The sequence below is a fragment of the Neophocaena asiaeorientalis genome, unplaced genomic scaffold (genome assembly GCF_003031525.2).
Source record: "Neophocaena asiaeorientalis asiaeorientalis breed wild unplaced genomic scaffold, Neophocaena_asiaeorientalis_V1.1 scaffold438, whole genome shotgun sequence".
Classification (NCBI taxonomy): Eukaryota; Metazoa; Chordata; class Mammalia; order Artiodactyla; family Phocoenidae; genus Neophocaena; species Neophocaena asiaeorientalis.
This window is the reverse complement of record NW_020173491.1, coordinates 6,551,417-6,571,481: the sequence shown is the minus strand read 5'-3', so window position 1 is coordinate 6,571,481 and position 20,065 is coordinate 6,551,417. Positions and strand designations below refer to the sequence as shown.

Below are 20,065 nucleotides of genomic sequence, written 5' to 3'. Positions count from 1 at the left end.
GGGGAGGGGAGCGAAGGGAAGGGAGGAGATTGGAAGAGAAGAGAGGCCGGGCATATCTAAAAATATGGAGAACCAGAATCAGGTACTGAGCCCATCTGACTCTTAATCCTGCTTCTTCCCATTTCTTTCCATACGGGCCAAGTATTGAATGGTATCAATAACCATTTGGCCAATTTGACTGTTAAAATCATGAAAAAAAAAAAAAGGCACTGAACCAACTGTGCTTGCCCTCAAACGTGCTAAAATGACTCTAGAATCCAATCAGATGGCCAAAACGTCTCCTAACCGGCCCAGGTGACCCACATGTGTGTGAGGTCCACTTTCAGCCTCGCAGTGGTTGTCTAGATACTTCATCAGTGAAAAAGCCAGACTCCAGAGCTGATTTCCAAGAAAAGTGAATCCAGCCTCCTCTCCCGTAACAGGCCGAAGTCTTGGGGATTAGTACAAGTAACTTTGTTGTTTGTTGTAGTTTTCCAACAGTTTAATGAAAATGAATCATCGTGGAGTACACGGTCCAGACTTTCCGATGTCTACAGGCCAAACGGGCTCAGATCTCACTTGACATTTAAGTGCAAAGGGTTAGTGTTGGGGTGGAGGGAGAGTTCTCTTCCCCACCAGGAACACGCAGTGGGTAGAAGTTTTCTATTCCCTGAGCATGTTCACCAAGGGTGCCCTTTTACAGATTAAGTTACAGAGCCTTGGGGTTTCCCCTTCAGCCTTGGGCTATTTGGCCTCAGGCCTAGAGCCTGGGGAGTATCGAAGTTTTGTTCCCTTGAATGATATGTTCAATCTATCAGCTTAAATAAGTACAAGATGGCAAGAGAATTGGCCAGAAAGCTCCGAGGAAAGCAAAAAAAACCAACTAATCTCTTCAGGGTTGGTTGACCCTGGGAGTCCTACCTGATGGGTCCCCAGACTGAGAGGGGGTAACTTTTAAAGCAGAAGCATTTAGATAAAAGGGCCATTAAAAACAAAGTGAGAGAGTGGCATGGACATATATACACTACCAAACGTAAAATAGATAGCTAGTGGGAAGCAGCCGCATAGCACAGGGAGATCAACTCGGTGCTTTGTGACCACCTAGAGGGGTGGGATAGGGAGGGTGGGAGCGAGGGAGACGCAAGAGGGAAGAGATATGGGAACATATGTATATGTATAACTGATTCACTTTGTTATAAAGCAGAAACTAACACACCATTGTAAAGCAATTATACTCCAATAAAGATGTAAAAAAAACAAAACAAAGCAAAAACAAATCCAGAGGCAGCTCATGACTTAGATACTAAGAAGCACACAAAAGCAGCTTCAGGGTGAGAAAGAGATGCATGAGAAGGGCTCTGATCTACCCACAGACACTCCTGCACTCCTGTCCCAAATACACCCCACTGCAGACTCTGATGGGATGGAAGAGAAGACAGGGGAGAGGCCTGTGGATGGGGTGAGGGCCTTAACTCAGACGGCCCGGGTTCGGATCCCAGCTCTACCACTTCCCTAAAACCTGTACCACTACATTCTTATCTGGAAAATAGGAGTAATTCCCACCTCCATGAACTGCGAGGACTAAATGGGACTTGGGTATGAGAAGATGCTTGGTGCCTGGCTCACAGCAGCTGTGAAGCTTGGGGTGGGGATGTACTTAAAAGGATGGAGGAGGGGAAAGAAGGGGGAGGCGGGGAGGGGATAGGAGCTCTGTGGAGCAGAAAGCTGTACAAATAAGCCTTGGATTCTGCTCCCCACCACATCCCCCAAGCCCCTTCAGCCCCACATAAGATAATGTCATCTTCTTCCACCTTATTCTGCTCACAGCCAAGCTGGGAGGAAGTTTAAGGCTGTAATTAAAGCAACCTGGGTTTCAAAACCCAACTCACTTCTCCCTTCGGCTGGGGCAGATCTGCTGGCTATGAAGACGTCAGAGAAGGAATCAAATAATAACTAGACTAGAGACAAGGCTATCATTTCCCATTTTAATTTATAAGGACGAGGGTTGCCAAGAGCAAAAAGAAAGATCATGTTTTCTTCCTTTATCATGAGATGAAAAAGGAGAAAGCATGGAACCAATTACATGTATGAAAAAGGAGAAAGCATGGAACCAATTACATGTATCATGCAGCACCCTCAGCTCCACTATCCTTTACCATCTCCTAGTCCAAACCACACTTACAAACTAGGAAGGCCTAAAACCTCCGCCTGCAAGGTCCCTAAGGGTTCTGGGATTGTCCGAGGCCACACCCCTAAGGAGAAGAATAAAGGAGGCCCTAGATTTTCCATGACATGGTACTGTAGGCATGTTAGCCTGAGCCCACTAAGGATCTTATTCTGTTTGAGACGGGAGAATGCAGTGGCTAAGACAGGGGCTTTCAACCTTGGCTGGATATTAGAATCACTGGAGGAGCTGTTAATACTAATCTCCACGCCCCACCGGCTGCACCCAGACCAATGAAATGAATCTCTGGGTGTGGGATCCAGGCATCAGTGTGTTTTAAAGCTCTCCAAGTGGTTCCAATGAGCAGCCAGTGTTTAGAATTGCTGGGCTAAGAGCCTGGACTTTGGAGCCAGACTTCCTGGATTCAAACCCACTTCAAATGTCACTTCCAAATGCATGGCTGGGATATAATCAAAGCTGGATAAATGTTAGTTGTGACTATGACAGTATTTTGGAATAATAATAGCCGTTTATAATGGCTAGAATCCAATATAACACAGAAGTTAAGCCTGCACACTCTGGAGTTTCACTGCTTGGCAAGGGAGGGGCCAGGGTGAGGAGAGTGAGGCTCCTGGGGGCAAAGTGTAAGGGGGCTCTCACTCTTCGAGTCCTGTAGCTGCAAACCGTCTGGGTCCAAATCTTGGCTCTGCACAGGACTAGCCATGTGGCCATGGGCCAGTGATTTACAGTGATTTATTCATCTGCAAAATGAGGCCGCGTCACATATGCAATGAAGGGAAGAGTTACAGAAACCTCATCAGGCTGGTGTGAGGCTTACACTGAAATAACACATACAGAGAAGTTAGCAGAAAGCTTGAGGCACACGGTCAGTGATTAGCTGTTGACGCGATGAGGAGAAAGACAGGGATGATGGTGTTGCTTAGATGCTTACTTTAAGTAACAGCAGTCCTTCAGATCCGTCTGGGGCTGTAGAAGGATTTTGAATTCCATGACAACTGTGGACCCTCTCCCCACAAAATTCCCAAATCTATGTAATTGTGCACATGCGGGCTGAAGTCTGCAGAAAACACAGATGGGGGTAGCTGGACACACAGGTCCAGGACCCTTAGCAAATTCTCCGCCATGGCTCATTGAGGGTAGTTCCTGGCTCCTGAGAACCCTGACTCCTCTGAGCCCCAGGAGGCAGCAGACTTTCCAGAGGCCACCTTTAACCACACCAAGGCTCCTTGGTCATGCTGCACCGACATGGCAGGAGTGGAAATGGTCCTCAGGAACCCCACTCTCTGGATAATCAGAACTCGTTCCAAGGTCCTTGGCTTAGGGAATATATAGGACCAAAGTAGAGTGGCCCTAAGGTTTTGGTGTTGGTAAATTGTTGTTCTCTATCCTCTAGACCTGCACTGCCCAATATGGTAACCACGAGCTATTTACACATAAATGAATGAAAATTAATGAAGTTAAAAATTCAGGGCTTCCCTGGTGGCACAGTGGTTGAGAGTCCGCCTGCCGATGCAGGGGAAGCGGTCGTACCAAAAAAAAAAAAAAAAAAAAAAAAATTCAACTTAGTCACGCTAGCCACATTTCAACTGCTCACTAACCACGTGTGGCATGTAGCTACTGCACTGGGCTGTGCAGACATAGGACATTTCTATCACGGGGAGTTCTCTTGAGCAGGACTGCTCCAGACCAGCAGTCCGCAAGCCACGCCCCGCCCCTCCCCGCCCCGCCCCCAAATCCAGCTGTGGCCCATTGAGTTATGGCCTGTGAGCTAAGGATGGTTTCTATCTTTTTAAAGGGTAAAATCAAATAAAGAATATGCAAGAGACCTACGTGGCCCACAAGGCCCAAAATATTTCCTATCTAATTTTTTACTGGAAAGTTTTCCAACCACTACTCAGACCATGTGTACCTTGAGAGTGAGGTTTGAGTGGGATTTACTTGTCCTGCCCCACAGTTTGTACCAGGGACTTTCTGCTTAGCTGCTAACAGTTGTGTAGGGGGTTGCTAAAATGGGACTCACCCCCGCCTGAAGCATAAAGACAATAGATGCTACATTCTGAAGAGACCACCATGCAAACATTTGAAATAAGGTGACTGAAAACAAGTTGACTATTACCAACCTCAAGGACTTAAAAGGACGGAGTAGAGGTTGAGAGGATTCTAGGGAGCAACAAAATAAATAATGATGGCTATGGGTTAAAACCACAGAATAAAATAAATACCAATGAGGCCATACTGATAGAAATGAATAAATGAGTAAACAAACGAATGAATAAATAGGGGAAAAGGGACTTTTCAATTAATCTAGAGGGAATGATGGGACTAGAAATCACTTTAGATCAACACTATAAATAATAATCCTTGTTTGCAAGACTCATTGAAGGATGGTAAGAACTGTGGGCAAAAGTCTGATGACAAATGAGATATTTGCATAACCTCAAAGTAACTTCCCAGAAGACACTTACTAATTACAGAGAATAATGCTACCTCTGCACAGGAGGAAGCTGGTAGATAGCACTTTAGCTGAGTGATCAAGGTCAACATGCCTAGTAATAAGAGACTGGCATCCTGTACCCCCTGATATGATGCACCGAGAAGGACACAATGTCATTTCCAAGTTATTCTTGCCAAAAATGTCAAAGTCAGTCTAATCAGGAGAAAACAATGACCAACCCACACTGAGGGCTATTTTATAGAAAAACTGACCAGTGCTCTTCAAAAGCATCAAGGGCATGACACTCGAGGAAAGACTAAAGAACTCTAACAGATTGGAGGAGACTAAGGAGATGTGACAATTAAATGCCACATGGGACTCTAGGTTGGATCCTGGACCAGGATATGACATTAGTGGGAAAACTAACAAATTCAAAAATAGTCTTTAGCAGGTTAGTTAATCCATGTTAATTTTCTGATTTCAATCATTGCACTATGGTTGTATAAGGTGTCAACATTAGGGGAAACTGGGTGAAGGGTCTACAGGGGCTCTGTGTACTACATTTGCAACTTTTTTCTACCTCTAAAATGATTTCAACATAAAATATTTCTTTTTTTAAAAGATGTTCTGTCTTCTACACCAGTCAGTGCCTCTCATACACATAGTCCAAATAATTTCTCTGAGCTGTACACAACTGGCCTGCCTCCCACTTCCTAAATCTCACTCACAAACTCTGGCTACTTTCACCCATGGAAGCCCCAGAGAGACAGCAGCACACGGTGGACCAGGTGACAGCTTCAGGATCAGATTGACTTGGGTTCAAGCTGCAGCTCCATCATCTACCAGCTGAGCCCTTAGGTGTTCCCCTGGCTGACTTCATCAGTTCTTACGACACCTCCTCCTAGAAGCCCTCCCTGACCACCTGCACTAAAGTTCCTTTTCCCTACACAATCACTGTGTAGCACTGGTTTTAGTTCCTTAAGAGCACTTATACTCCCTAAAATGTGTTTGATTTCCTGAAGGGCATGTTCACGCTGTACAGCATTCTTGCTTCCTTACCTTTTTGCTAGTGTGTTGTCTCCCCACCCCCATTCTGCGCCAGAACACAAGCTCCTCAAGCTTTGTCCACAGCTGTATCCTTGGCTTCTAGCCAGGATCATGCCTGTGGTGGCTGCTGAGTATACATTACAGTGACTGACGTGGCCCCCTCCCCTCCTGTGGTTTTCCTTAGCGTTTGGCTCAGGTCCTGCCCAGCACAGGTCTCGATGCGCCCGTGTGAACAGGACAAGGGGTTGATGACTTACTCATAAAACTCTGCTGCCGGCGTGAACTTGTACTTGGAGTACGTGGTATGGTTGCCCAGCACGGAGCTGTTGAGGAGCTTGGGGTCGGTGCAGTTGGGGCTGTTCCAGGCATGGCCGCAGTCAGTCCAGGGCAGGTTAAGGGTGAAGGAGGAGAAGAGGTAGTAGAGTGACCAGGCAATGATGACATTGTAGTAGAAGCCAACGTAGAGTGCAATGAGGATCACAGCATAGCCAACTCCTGGGTGGGGGGCAGAGGGGGTCAGGCAGGGGCAGAGGGGGTCAGGCAGCAGCTTCCTCAGAACCACCTCTCCTGGGGAGCTGGCTCAAACCATTGCACTACCCGACCTGCCACACCTCTCTTTTTTTCTGTAGCAGATTGTCGGAGCCCTAAATCCCCTAGGGCCCCACCCCCCATTCCTTTGCCTGAGGGCTCTCTCTTGCCCCTGGAGCCCCTTCTGTCCACTTATCATCAGGCAAGGCGAAAGTGCCAGGACATTTAATGCCCCAGGGAGCAGCCGGGTCAGGTGTTGGAGCATAAGTATCCCAGCTCCCCCCACCCCTTGGGCAGGATAACACTGAGGCATGATAACAGTCTCTCCCAGCGGAATGAAGCCCCTTGCCCACGGTGGAAAGGCACGTGATCCATTTATCATGTCTGCCATGGGAGCAAGAGGGGAGAGTAGTGGTATGTGTTCTGGGTACTTCTGACACTTCTGTGAGTTTTTCCCAATCAGGAAAACAGATTCCCTCTGGTTACTCAGCTGTACAGCCTGGACTGGAACCCAGATTTCCAGACTTTCTAGGCTAAAGCTGTTCCTGACACCCCCAATGCGTTCCATGTAACTTTGAATGGTGGACGTGCTTGACCTTGCCAATAACTGTAAATCTCGAGAGAGTTGGTCTACTGTAGATCCCACCTTTGGAGCAGGTTCTCCAGGGGCACACAGAAGTCTTTTAGAACAACCTTTGACTCCCCCAGATTCCTTCTTTACCTTTGAAAAACGGGCAGATCTTCCACACGGTGGCTGCCCCTTCCCGGTTGTACTGGCCCAGAGCCAGCTCCATGTAGAACAGGGGCATGCCAGCGATGATGAGGAACAGGGTGTACGGGATCAGAAAGGCACCTGGAAGACACAGAAGCAGAACGTGAGCCCCTAGATCCCTGCTCAGCCTTGGGCCTGCCCTTCAGAGTGTGTGGACCCATGTCAGCCAGAGCTGTGAGGGTCCTCATTCATGTCACCCGGCCACTTCTCAAGGGATGTCTTGTGGTAGGTAAATCAGAGCAATTAATACAAATAGCCATAACATAATAATAGTTATAGCAGTAGTCATAATCATAATCATAATAATGAGGGTCTGTGCTCAAATTAGTAAAATCTGTGTTCATCAAAGCTAAATAGGCTTGGGCTTCCCTGGTGGCACAGTGGTTAAGAATCTGCCTACCAATGCAGGGGACATGGGTTTGAGCCCTGGTCTGGGAAGATCCCACATGCCGTGGAGCAACTAAGCCCATGAGCCACAGCTACTGAGCCTGTGCTCTAGAGCCTGAAAGCCACAACTACTGAAGTCCGTGCACCTGGAGCCCGTGCTCCACAAGAGAAGCTACCGCAATGAGAAGCCCGCGCACCGCAATGAAGAGTAGCCCCCACTTGCCGCAACTAGAGAAAGCCATGCACAGCAACAAAAGAACCAAAGCAGCCAAAAGTAAATTAAAAAAAATAATTAAAAAAAAAAGCTAAATAGGCTTGTTTCTTGCAGGATTCTCCTAGCCTTTGATACACAAGCACAAGCTGTGACGGGCTATGAGGAAGATCAGGTGCAGTCTTTACCAAACTAATTTCAACATAGAACCCTTTATTTCATGAATCACAACTCTGGGGAATGCCAATCACCCCAAACCCTTCCTTTTATAGGTAAGGCAATTGAGGCCAGAGAGGGAGAGACAGTGCCCAGAGTTACATATGACTGAGTTTTCATTTTGCTCATGTCTATATCAGTTTAAGGTCACCTTGGGTTTTCCCAAACATGACCTCACTGGATTGTCCTTAGTCGCACATCAGCTCACAGAAATAATCAGAGGGTCATTATTTCCCCCCAGGGGAAACTGAAGGCACAGAAGGGAGTCGAATTGGTTTTGTTTGCACTGTTGCTAAGTGACAGAATCAGGATTCGCATTCATGTCTTCCAACCATCCAGCTCACTCTGTTACTGCTGGCTGAAGGTAAACAAACACCGGATCAAAGAGGTCAGAGGCTCAAGTCTCTGACCAGGGAAGATGCCCACCCAGAACACTGCCGAAGCTACAGGGAACCCTTGGCAATGGGCAGCAGCAAGTCCCTGGGAAAATTCCTGGTAGAATTAGACACGTCTGAGTTCCAGAGACAGTTCTCAGTACGCCTGGTAGCCTGGGGTGAGCTTAACGGGCTCTGACGCCGTGAGGTGACTCACAGGGGTACTTGCCACGTCAGCCTAGGCTGCTCCTTGGCCTGGTGCAACCGGAGGTGGCCAGACCAGATCCACACTCCTCCCGCCATTGGCCTTTGGCTGAGATGTCGTAACCTTGGAAACCAAACACTCTCTGACCCGCCCACGCTAGGAAAATGCAGAAACCGGGAAATGCGTAACGATGATAATATTAGGAATATAATATTCCCTACTGTGTTCCATGCAATATCTCATTCCATCTTCACAACAACCCTAAAAGTATTACTACCGCCATTTTACAGATGTGGAAACCGGGGCACCAGGCTAGCAGAGAACTGTGGCAAAGTCACATGCACCCAGGGTCGAACTCCCCCAGCTACTCAGACTGTCAGTCTCCACTTTCCTCCCAGGGCTTCCCCTCAGGAAGCCCAGGGCTCTTAGGGACAAAGCATGAAGTTTTGGCCGCAGTGCTGTGAGACCCAGTCCTTCTGAAGCAAGAGACGGACTAGCAGGGTGGGCAGTAGGGAAGAAACCACTGGAACATGAGTACCTCCTATGTATCAAGCAGGGCACTGGGCACTGGACATCTGTGATCCCATTTATCCTACCCAGAAACCATCTCAGGTGGCAACTGCTATACCCATTTTTCAGAGGAGGAAACTGAGGCTTGGTGACTTGTCTAAATTCACCCAACTGGTCAGTGATAGATCTGAGATTTGGGCCCAGGTCTGCCTGGCTCCAGAGCTCCAGAGCCATTCCCAAAATATTCTGTTGATTCCAGAATATCCCAGCCTCAATGGAGGACATGAGTCTGCATAGAGGCTTGGTGGAGGGTGATCTGAAACTGGGACTCTGGGGCCAGCTGAGCCAGCTGGTCTGCTGGTCATGGGCTGGTCCAAGCCTCCAGCCCCTGCTCCAGGCTGGACTTCTTTGAAACAGTCACATGCCAACCTCTCTCTTCCCCTCCTCATTTCTACTCTCAATCTCCACCCTTCTCTTTCCCCACACAGAGAGGGCTAGTGTGGCACTGGAACCCACATCTGTTCACGCTGCTGATAGCAATGCCGGTGATGCTGATGGAGGTCGGGGTGGTGGTGGTGACGGTGGAGCTGGTGAAAGTAACAAGTACCATTTATTGAGCTCCGTTATATGCCAAGCCACACACTAAGTTTTTGCATAATTATTCCTTTAAAACCACCCCTGAGAATTACCACCAATCCCATGTAAAAGATGAGGAAACTGAGGCTTAGAAAGGTCAAGATGGTTGTCCAAACTAGTAAGTATGCTTGCTTGGCTCCACATCTGGATCTGTTGGAGCCCCACTCTGCCTTGTGGCCACCTGTCACTGCCCTTGGGGGCCTGGAGCCAGAGAGTAAGGGAAATAGATGTATTAGAGTATTTAACAGGCCTGAAGACTGAAGTCAGTGGTCCAAGGGATAACAGGGAAGGAAAAAGCCAGGAGTCATGGCTCAGATCTCGGCACTGTGGTTTGCCCCTGTCAACTAGATGCTCTTTTCTACAACCAGAGGAAAAAGCAACATCAGCCCATTCACCAGGGATCTCACACTGGCCAGTTTTCTCAACTCTAACCTTCTGGGTGGCACTGCCAACAGGTAGGTAAATTGCCCAGTTGTAGGTAAATAACCCTCTTGTGCTGGCTGGGAGTTCCAGTGGAAGGAGAGGAGGAAAGATTACGGGTCTGCACAAGCCCAAGACTCTTCCAAGTGCATTTGATGCGGGGCAGCCAAAGCTTCAGGTGGTAACAGATGGGGAACGTTCAAGAATGTTGGAATGGCTGAGTATGAATGAAAACCAGAAAGCTGCCCAGTGGCCAGTGTCTTATTCTAAAAGAGGACATCGACCAGGGAGATGGCCTAAGCCCCCTTGCAGAAAGATCTGGAGGAAGCCAGGACAGAGCTGAAGAGTCAGAAAGAGGTTTCAGGGGTGCCTGAGGTCAGCTAAGGATGCTTCTCCTAGAAACAGCCCTGCAGCAGCTCCTGGGACACCGAGGCTGGTTGCAAACTTACTAGAAGGTACTGCTCTTCAAGGCCCATAAGTGCCACATTCCCACGGCCCTGCCTCATCTCCATGTGTGGCAGTGTCAGCTTCATCCAGCCTCATGCAGGGCCAGAGAGCTGAGAACCTGAGGAGCTACAGGCCCAGAATCCTGGCTCTGGAATGCTCTGGCTGGGCTGACAGGGGCAGACCTCCCGAGGGTCTCAGTTCCTAGGGGTCTCCAACATTCACACACGTACACAGATGCATACCTGTGCATCTTCATGCAAAGGTACACACGGATTCTGCACGTCAACACACTCACACGAACACAGGAAGAAAAGACTGTCAACTGCGAAAGGGACTCCAACCCGTGGCCTTTGGGTAAATTCAGTAAGAAAAGCATCTGTCTGGCACACACTGCCTGATGCCGCCCCGCCATTAGAGAGGAACCCTACTGGTCAGAGAGGGGCTCTGGACTCCTCTGTGCAAATGTCAAGTCCTCGGAAAAGGGAAGCCAGTGGTCACTCAGTTCAGATGGGAAGTGCTGGAGCAGACCCCTGGTGGGGGAGGAGGACCCCAGGGGAGGGGACGGGATGCCTGTGGGAGGTGGCTCAGCAAGAGGAGGTGTGGGCCAGGCCTGGTGTGAGGGTGGAGAGACTGTGATCAGGGAGGGGCTGCAGGAGGGACAGGAGGGTCCCTTGAGACCTCACTGGCCCAGCTTCCCAGTTGGGGGAGGGTAGGATTCCTCAAACTGGCCACATCCTGATGTATTAAGAAGTGAAAACCCACAGGACTGTTCGCCTGGTGCCTGTAGCTCAGCTATGGGTTGTCACTGCCCGTGGCTTTCACCAGAATTCCAAGAAAAAGTTACTCAATGCCTACGGTAGCCAGATTTGTCTCCGCTTCCCAGGTACCCCAAGGGTATAGACATCAGGGTGCAAAAGAAGATGAGATTTCAGTAGAGACAGGGCTGCATGCAGCAGGCCCACCCGACTTGTAGAAATGGGGACAAGAGCACCGGTGGAGACTTACCCTGCGATATCCACATATTTAAAGGTGACAACTCAGGCCACAGCTGTTAAACCAAACCTGCTCTATCATCTTACCTTGACAACTCAGCATGGTTCTATTATAAAGTTCAAATCTGGAATCCCCAGTTCTTGGAGCTTTGCACTTGAGTGTGGAGGCCTGGAGGGAGCCCGCACCCTGCTTCATCCCCACCTCAGCTCCAACCAGCAGTGTGTGAGGCCTTTTGCACATACGTGTGGACTCTTGTGCCCACATGTCTAAGCTCTGTCCACAGCCTCTGCAGACAGGGGGCCTCTGGCTTCCCCTTGGGCCTGGGGCTGTGCAGGCCTATAACACAGTCCAGGCTGGGGAAGCAGGGTCCAGGTAAGAGGACCTTGTAGACTGGGGTGGGTGGATGTTGGAGTGTTTGGGCAGGGAATTCCGGAGTCCAGGTACCTGGAGTTTGATGGGGGTTAGAATCAGTGCTCTGAGTGGGCAGGCCCTCTCAGCCCTGGCGTGGGGGAGGCAGAGAGGAGGGCAGATCAGGGCACAGGGCCCAGGGCAGACCCCCTGTCTCTGCTCTGGACTCCTGACACAGAACTCCTAAAACCCTTGTAACTTCCTGAGTGATGGGGGTGACAGGAGCATCTTACGCAGAGCTCCTAAATCCCTGGGAATTTTCTGGGTGATGGGAGTGTCTTTTGTTCTAATGAAGCCACTCTTGGTGGGCTTCTAGATGGGGGCTGGTCCCCAGAAAGATCAAGCCATGATTAGGGGCTTAGGACTTTCAGCCCCACGCCCACCCTCCAGGGAAGGAAGAGGGGCTAGAGATTGAGTGAATATCGATCATGCCCTTGTGAGGAGGCTTCATAAATATCCCGAACGTAGGGGGTTTGGAAAGCTTCCGGACTGATGCACTGGTGAGCACGTGCACATACTGGGAGGGTGGTGCACCCCATCTCCACGGGCTCTGACGCTCCTGCACCCAGGACCCTTCCATACCTCACCCCCTGTGTACTTCTTCACCTGGCTGTTTACCTGTACCCTTCATAATAGCCTTTATAACAAACTAGCAAATGTTTCTCTGAGTTCTGTGAGCTGTTATAGCAAATTATCAAACCTGCAGAGGGGGTCATGGGAACCCCTGATTATAGCCGGTTGGTCAGGAGCACAGGTGACATCTTGACCCTTGTGACTGGCCTTTGAAGTGAGAGAATTCTTGTGAGACTGAGCCCTAACCTGTGGGGTCTGCACTAACTCCAGGTGGTGTCAGAATTGAATGGTAGGACACCCACCCCAAAGTTGGAGGATGGGTTGGTGTTAAGAAAAACCCCACATATTTGGTGTCAAAAGACTGTAGAATGTGTACAAAAACGGAGTTTTCCTCTTACCCCCTTGCCTCGATCTGAGGCAATCCTGGCCCCCAACCATGCTATTTATGGCTTTGTGACCTCGAGCCAATGTGACTTCTCTGAGCTTTGGTTCCCCCTTTGTAAGGGGGGATAATACCTGCATCACTGGTTTGCTGTGATCATTAGAGATAATGGAGGTGAAGTCCCTGGCACTGAGGTGCTCTGTAAATGGGAAGCATGTCCTGCCATCACACGTAAGAGCAGCTGAGATGCGCCTTTGTACACTGGAAACCACAAGCTAGAGATCGCCCGTGAGGTTGACGGTGGCCGGGTCCTCTGCAGAGCACAGCACAGAAGCTCCCAGCACAGAAGGATTTTGAGGCAAGTTGCTTGGGCAACTCATGCCCCCATCCCAAGCGAGGCTGGCTACTCCTCCTCGTGTCCAAACAAGATTGCTGACCACGAGGAGTAGATCCAAGGATTCCCTGAGGCCACAGCCAGCCCCATGAGCAAAAAGGGCTCTGGCGGTACTGCCCAGATGCTCCTTCAAGAATGAAGGACCTGTTCCCCTGCAGCTGGGACTGCTCAGCCCTCAGCTGCAGCCCTTTGGGAATTGCCTCGGCTGAAGCCAGCTGCCTCACCCAAGGCCACATTCCCTTCCCAGGGCAGCTGGCATCCAATGACCGATGGACCCTGGGGCATACAGTCCTGGCCCCCTCACCCCAACTCAGGACCAGTCTGAAGGGCCATCCCAGCTTCAGAGGACACCATGGTCAGCTGAGGCTTTGCTGACCCTGGCAGCCCAACCTCTCTGTCTGGCCAGCTCTGCTTCCTCCTTTCTCCTAAATCCCTCTCGCTGCAGCCTCCACTTACTGCTTTCGTTCTGTCCTCCAGAACAAAACAAATCAGACTTCTCCAAAGCAATCCTTTGTGCCCTTTGGGTGCCAGGTGTAGGGTCCCCCTCTGAGTCTTTGCCAGTGGCCATTTCTGTAAGGAACCATGCCTGTTCCTATAACAAATCACGCCCAGGTCATTCAAGTTTGTCAACACGGACTCTCTGCCACAGGTAGGGTAGCTGAGCCATGTGGTATCAACTTGTGTCTTCTCTGCCCCAAGACTGACCTTCTCCTTAGGACCCTCAGCAACCACTGTGGGGCTCTGCCCACTGGCCTCAGAGTTCCCGGGACCTCAGCCCAAGTGGAGTCTTGCACCTCTTCACTCCATCCCCTGCACTCTACCGAGACTAGCCAGCAGCATTTATACACGCCTCTACATAAGCCTCTGCTACTCAAAGAGGGGATTCTACAGAATGATCTACCAAGTGACGAGGACCGCCTTTTCTGGTCCCACAAGGGGTTGCTCCCTCATCTTCACTTTGGGTTCTTCCAGCTGATCTCTGGACCCTAGTTCTGAGAGAAGGACAGTTCCAATGAGGAAACATGCTTGCTCCTCTGGTAGATTAAACCCCGCCCCTCTAAGGAGGTCAGTGGGGGTGAAATTCAGGGAAATTGGAGTTGAGGCTACCCCTCCTCCTGTGACAATTCTCCCTCCATGTCAACTTTTCGGGATCTGACTTGATTCTTACTAATGAAGCTCCTCGAAGATTCTGGTTTCCCATCTCTTCCATCCTGGTCTCTTTAAGAGGAACAAATTACAGGGTGTTTGGAACGGTCAGAACTATATTAGAGAAGGAAATATAACTCACAAAGAACAGAGTGGAACCTCACCTCCCTGATTTGGGATATAGCACCTCCAATAACAGAATTGAAAATGACGTTAACTTGTAGAATACCTGTAATAGACTATGAACTCCCTAAAGGCAGGGATTGCCTTTTGCTCATCTCTATATTCCTGGCATATGACAGGCATTTAGTAAATGGGGTTTTTTTGTTAAATAAATGGATCCCGGCAGTGACTCACACAGAGGATGCAGCTAATGAAAGCCCCGGGGCCTTTCTCCACTTGTGCTGTGGCCTAATCCTTACTTAGGCAGTTGGGTTTGGGACCACAGGGCAGGATGTAACATTTATCCCTATGAAATCCCACCTTGTTGAAAACAGTCCTTCTAAATCTTTTTGGCCAGCTCAGAGCAATGGGCCAAATCATGCTGGTAGTGCCAGATCACAGTCTCAGCTCCAGCCCCTGAAGAATGCCTCATTCCTGCAAACTTGTTAGCCGGAGGGCCATACCAGCTGGCTGGCTCATGTACATCTGAGCTGAAAAATCAGCCTCAGGCTTGGCAAGCTCAGGGTGTAGATGGCCCCCTGCAGCCAGGCCCAACGCGAGGGCGATGAGTTTGCAAACTCCTGCCTTTTGTACCCGTCACCGCCTCTTACTTGACCTCAAGAACCCCAGATATTTTGGCCAAGAGGATTCCCAAAGGTCTGTGGGTACCAGAGGCCCTGAGCTCACTTGAGGAAGGAAGGGAACCCCATTTGGGACCCAGAACTACATATCTCACGGGACCCGTGTTAATCCCCATTTTCCAGGTAGGGAAAAAAGTGGGATAAGGTTAGGCTGTTAGAAATCCCAGGCCAAAGTGTGACCACTTTCCAGCCTTATATCCCTTCTAACTTCCTCTTAGAATCAAATCTGCTCCAAAATCAGGACCCTGCCCTACTCCTGTATCTAGCCTGGGTCTAGCAGTTAAAAATCATTGAACGATAAAAATAACAGCAACAACTTCATTTATTGAGCCCCTACTACGTGTCAGACACTGTTGTAAGTACTTTGCTTATATTATATCTAATGTCATATCACCCTGTGGGGAGAGGCAGTCACCTTCCTTTTCTGCACAAGGAAACTGAGATCCAAAAAGGACGAGTGCCTTGTCCGAGGCCACACTTCTGGGAAGTGTCAGGCTCAGATTCAAACTCAGGTCTGTCTGAACTTAAAGGACATCTCTCTGACAGCTCAGAGATGTCAGCCGGACACATCTCAAACAGAAGCGTTCATTTACAAAGGATAATTCAGAGTGGCCTCTTCCATGGCAAGGAGACAGACACGGGGACTCGATGGATCTGTCCACTCCTCCCTGGGGACCAACACAGGCCTGGCCAAGATCACAGGAGCGGAGGACCTTGGAAAGAGCCCCACTGACACCGCCTCCCTCTTTGAGATGGTTCTGAACAAAGCCTTGGAATTTCCAAGAGTGGCTTTCCCGGCTAGAAGGAAGCCACTTGCCCCCGTGCATCCCAGCAGCTGGCTTATGGGAAGATGTTCGGACAGGTTGATCTTTCTCAGTAATTCATTCAAAAAATATTAGCCAAAAAATATATATATATTAGCCAGGGGCCTAAACTATTGGCACCTTTATCATTTCAAAACATCCTCCAGTCTGGGCCAGCATGAACAGCTGGACTTGGAGGTTACCGTGTTAATACTGGCACCAGAAGAGAACACAGCCTGTTAAATAATAGGGTGCGTGAGTCCTGGCTTGGGTGCAGTGCTGAGCCAGGCATTGGAGAGGGACGGATCTTGGGGGTCATCCAAGCTCACCTCCAGCTGTAGCAGGGAACTTGAGCTCAGAGAGAGTGACAGAGATGGGATTTGAACTTGGGTCTTTGGGCTGCTTCTAGAATTACAGGATATCCACCTGCCAACCTGCTTGCTCATCTCTAGGGCTGACTTTATAATTGCTGGATGGGAATTGATCCACAAGGAGCAGCCAGGAGGTCTCAGCAGAGACAAAGCCCAGAAGGAGCCAGCCAAGCATCCCCTGGAGGGGTGCAGAGTAAGAACAGGAGCTGCCTCAGACCCTGAGATGTGGGACTGCACCGCTCCATTGTGCCAGCCGTAGACATCCTAGCCAGAAATGGAAATTCACTCGTATAACTTCCCCACCCCGTAGCCTGCCAGCCACGGTCTCCATAGCCTGGCCCCAACTTGCCTCTTCACCCTTATCTCTCCCGGCTCGCCCTTCTGCCAGTCTGCACTCCTAATCTCAGAGACGATCCCTCCTGCATTCTTGAACACCTAGTACACCTGCTCCCTTCCCCAGGCTTGTACGCGCTCCATCCGTCCCAAGGAGCTGAGTTCCAACCACACAGCTCACTTCCTCTGAGTCTTTCCTAAGCAGCCTCTCCTCAGGCCTTTAGAGCACATGACACCTCTCCCATCCATCTCACGCATCATCGCGAGGATGTGAATAAGAGGTGGCAGCTATCTTTACTAAGGCCGTACTTCACGCCAGGCCCTCCACAGCATTATCACATTGAGTCCTCACAACAACCCTCTGAGTTGAACACCATTGTTTCCATTTGACAGATGAGGAAACAGAGGCTTGGAGAGGTGCCCAATGTCACACAGCTAGAAGCTGGAACCCAGGACTCCACAGCCAGGGCTTCTGATCTCTAGGTGCCAACCCCGCCTCCCACCAGCACAGGCTGCCTCACTTTGTTAGCTCCTGCCGGTGGAGTTGGGGGTTCTGCTGTTCCTGGGTAGGCATTAGGTCTCTGAGGGCTTGAACCATTTCATTCATTTTTTTCATCCAACAGAAGTTTGTCGGGCACCTTCTACCACATTGCCAGGATCTAGCCCTTATCTTGGGCATTAGAAATACAGGCATGAAAAAGCCACAGTCTCTGCTCTCAATGTGCCCCCGTCTGTTTGGAAGACAGACTCGCAAAGAGACAAATGACTCAACAACTCAGGATGGGTGATGTGCAGGGCTAGCAAGCCTAGGAGAGGGAGCTTCTGGCCAACTTCACCTAAAAATTGGAACGTGTGACAGATGTGCTGTGTTTGGTGCCCTGGGCACCTGGTACAGACTACCTTGCATACAGCAGGCACTGTCAGTTGGTGGTGGTGGCCAAGTGAGCGGACAGTGTCAGTGAAAGCCCCAGAATATCCATCTAGCTGATGTGTTCAATTGGCCATCTGGGGTGCTTTTAGTTTCAACAGATACTTATAACAATGGAAATGATGTGTAGTGCATGACAATGAAGCCCTTAGATGACTAGAGCTCCTGGCAGGCAGAAGTGGTGGTTAATACATCTAGGTGACCCCTGCAGAGCCTAGCACTGTAGCTCATGCCAAGAGGAACCCAATCAGTATTGCTGATTAATGACAGAACCTTCTGCTGTCTAGGGACACGCAGCCTCGGACAGTCATGCAGGACATGCTAGACAGAGTGTCCTAGGTTTTCTTAGTCTGTCTTTCATTCCTCATCTCCCTGTCTGCTAAAAATACAGAGAACCTGCATTTCCTCCCTCCTTGAGTCCAAAGGGCCAGAATGCTTAAACCTGACCAGAAACTCTTGAGAAGCTACAGCAGTCAAACGAGGAAAAGTTTCACCTCTGGATCATCTGTTTTCCATTCCTCACCCAAAGCAAGTGTCCAGAGTACACACTGAAGCAATCAGCAGGGGCCCAGACCCTATGGAACAAGGTCATGAGCTTTCCCTCCAGCTCCAAACCCTCACCCTACCTCCCTCTGACCCCCTGGAGTCCTGAGCCAGAGCCCCTGCCAGGCAGATGGCCCAGTGGATAGAAAAGTGTTTCGGTTGCTGGTGGCCACCCCTTTGCCGACTTCTTCCTCTGGGTCATTTTCCCAGGCTCTCTACAGGGTACTCCTGAGCCCATCCCAGCAAAGGGGGCAGGTCTGGGGTGGTTTGGGCAAAAGCTCTCAGGAAGGAGTTAGGGCTTTAGGCTCCAGTATCCTGCCCCCTGGGCTGCTTCCCCCAGGACTCTGCCCTCTGAGTAGGCGATAGTTGATTTCAAGGCTCTCATCCCAGGGCAGACAGTAATCGGTCACCCAGCAGGGGGAGGGGGAGAGAGCCTGGTTGCTGGACTGGGGTCTCCTCCAGGCCTTCCTCCCACTCCACCCTGCAACGTGGCCAGGACCCCAGGAGGTAGAGGCTTCATCCCAATCACCCAGGCCTCCTGTCTCAAGGACCAGGCCAGTTCTTGGTACCCACTGATGCAATCCCGCCTAGGCTGTGTGCTCTGGTCCCTCCAGCCAAAGGACCACCAACCCGAGAGTGGAGTTCTCTCTGCCACTAGCTTCTCTTTATGCGTCTCTGTTCCAGGGTTTCTGTCCCCAAGGGAGCAGGGCCTCCCAAGTGCCTTCAGGGTACCCAAGTCCTTTATCAAACCTGGAGCGCTGGAGTTGGGGTCACCGTGGGCACTTTTGGCGCCCAGTCAAGAGCTCTCCACCTCCCTTCCTGCGGACCATCAAAAAGTCAGAGTTCCTCACCCAACCTGGTCCTTTCACGCATGCGCCTATCACCGTCCAAAGCCATGCCTCGATTTCTCTGTTCCACAGGGGATTCCTTTTTCCGTGAGCCCTATCCAGTCCCTTCCTGCGTCCCAGACTTGCCCTTCTGCTTCCTCTTCTCCTCTGTGTGTATCCCAGCTCCTCTCCCGGCCACGGCTGTGGACTTCAGGTAGCCTCCCAAGTACAAACCCCCAACCCCTCAGGGGGCTCACCTCCACCGTTCTTGTAGCAGAGATAGGGGAAGCGCCACACGTTGGCCAGGTCTACGGCGAAGCCGACCACCGACAGCAGAAAGTCGATTTTCTTGCCCCAGGTCTCCCGGGGCTGCTCGTCGCCGTCGCGGGATGCCAGGAGGCACTGGACGCCGTTGCGCTCTTTCACCACCAAGAGTTCTGCAGCTTTGCGCTTCCGCTGGGGCTGCTCCGACCCCGGGCCCGCCCCGCTGTTCTCAGGCTGCACCTGTGGGTTCATCCGCGCCAGAAGCATGGGTGCGGCTGGCGAGAGGGGAGTCGGCGATACTGGGAGCACGCCGAGGCTCTGCTGGAATCAAAGGAAAAGATGCGGTCACTGGGCCCTTCCACCCTGCCTGCGCCTCCCGAGGCCTCCCGGGAGCGCCGGGATACTGTGGTCGGCGCGCGCTGAGCGGACGCAAGGTTCCTAGAAAAGGGCGCGCGTCTGTTGGAAAAATTTGGAAGCAGAGGTAGTGGGGCGCCCGACTGGGACGGCACTTGGAGGTGGAGACCACCCCTGCCGCCCTAGGGATCCTGCTAGGCACCCTGCAGCTCTTCCCTCATTCACCCGCTCTCTCTTGTCCCCAAACGGCGGAGTTTGGACACGTCCAGGCAGAGGTTTCCCAGGGCGGTGACCCGGCCGGGTGCAGCTGGCTGCCCCCTACCCTCAGCTCGGGTCTGAGCCACGTCCGAAAGCCCCAGGGTTCTCCCCGGACACTTATTACTTCTGTACTTCAAACTCACTGGCACCCTACCTCTGCGCATCCCAACCTGGGCCTCCCCAGCACACCTAGCTCGGTTCCGCGCGCAGGGCGCACTCACGTGTTCGGCGGCGACGGGATCCCGGCTGCCGTGCGCCCTGCTTGCCTGCTCCGGACCCGCCTCGCCTCGCCTCGCCTCGCCTCGCCTGGCTGTGGGGCGCGGGCTGGGGCTGG

At 51.0% G+C, this 20,065-nt stretch overlaps 1 protein-coding gene across 16 annotated transcripts in view; it reads right to left on the bottom strand.

Moving 5' to 3' along the window:
• Positions 1-20,065, bottom strand: part of SLC6A2 (solute carrier family 6 member 2) — a 70,264-nt gene that overhangs the window by 20,021 nt on the left and 30,178 nt on the right. For 12 of the 16 annotated variants that reach the window (XR_003003546.1, XR_003003544.1, XR_003003543.1 and 9 more), the window contains 3 exons: positions 19,113-19,440; positions 6,895-7,026; positions 5,903-6,140 (listed from right to left, as the gene is read on the bottom strand). Coding sequence is in view for 2 of the 16 variants with exons in the window: in XM_024747416.1 (XP_024603184.1) it covers positions 5,903-6,140; positions 6,895-7,026; positions 19,113-19,440 (698 nt within the window). In the remaining 14 variants the exon portion in view is untranslated. Of the gene's footprint in view, positions 1-5,902; positions 6,141-6,894; positions 7,027-19,112; positions 19,441-19,952; positions 20,021-20,065 lie in introns of those variants that run through there. The other 4 variants (XR_003003555.1, XR_003003554.1, XM_024747418.1 and 1 more) reach the window with 4 other exon arrangements.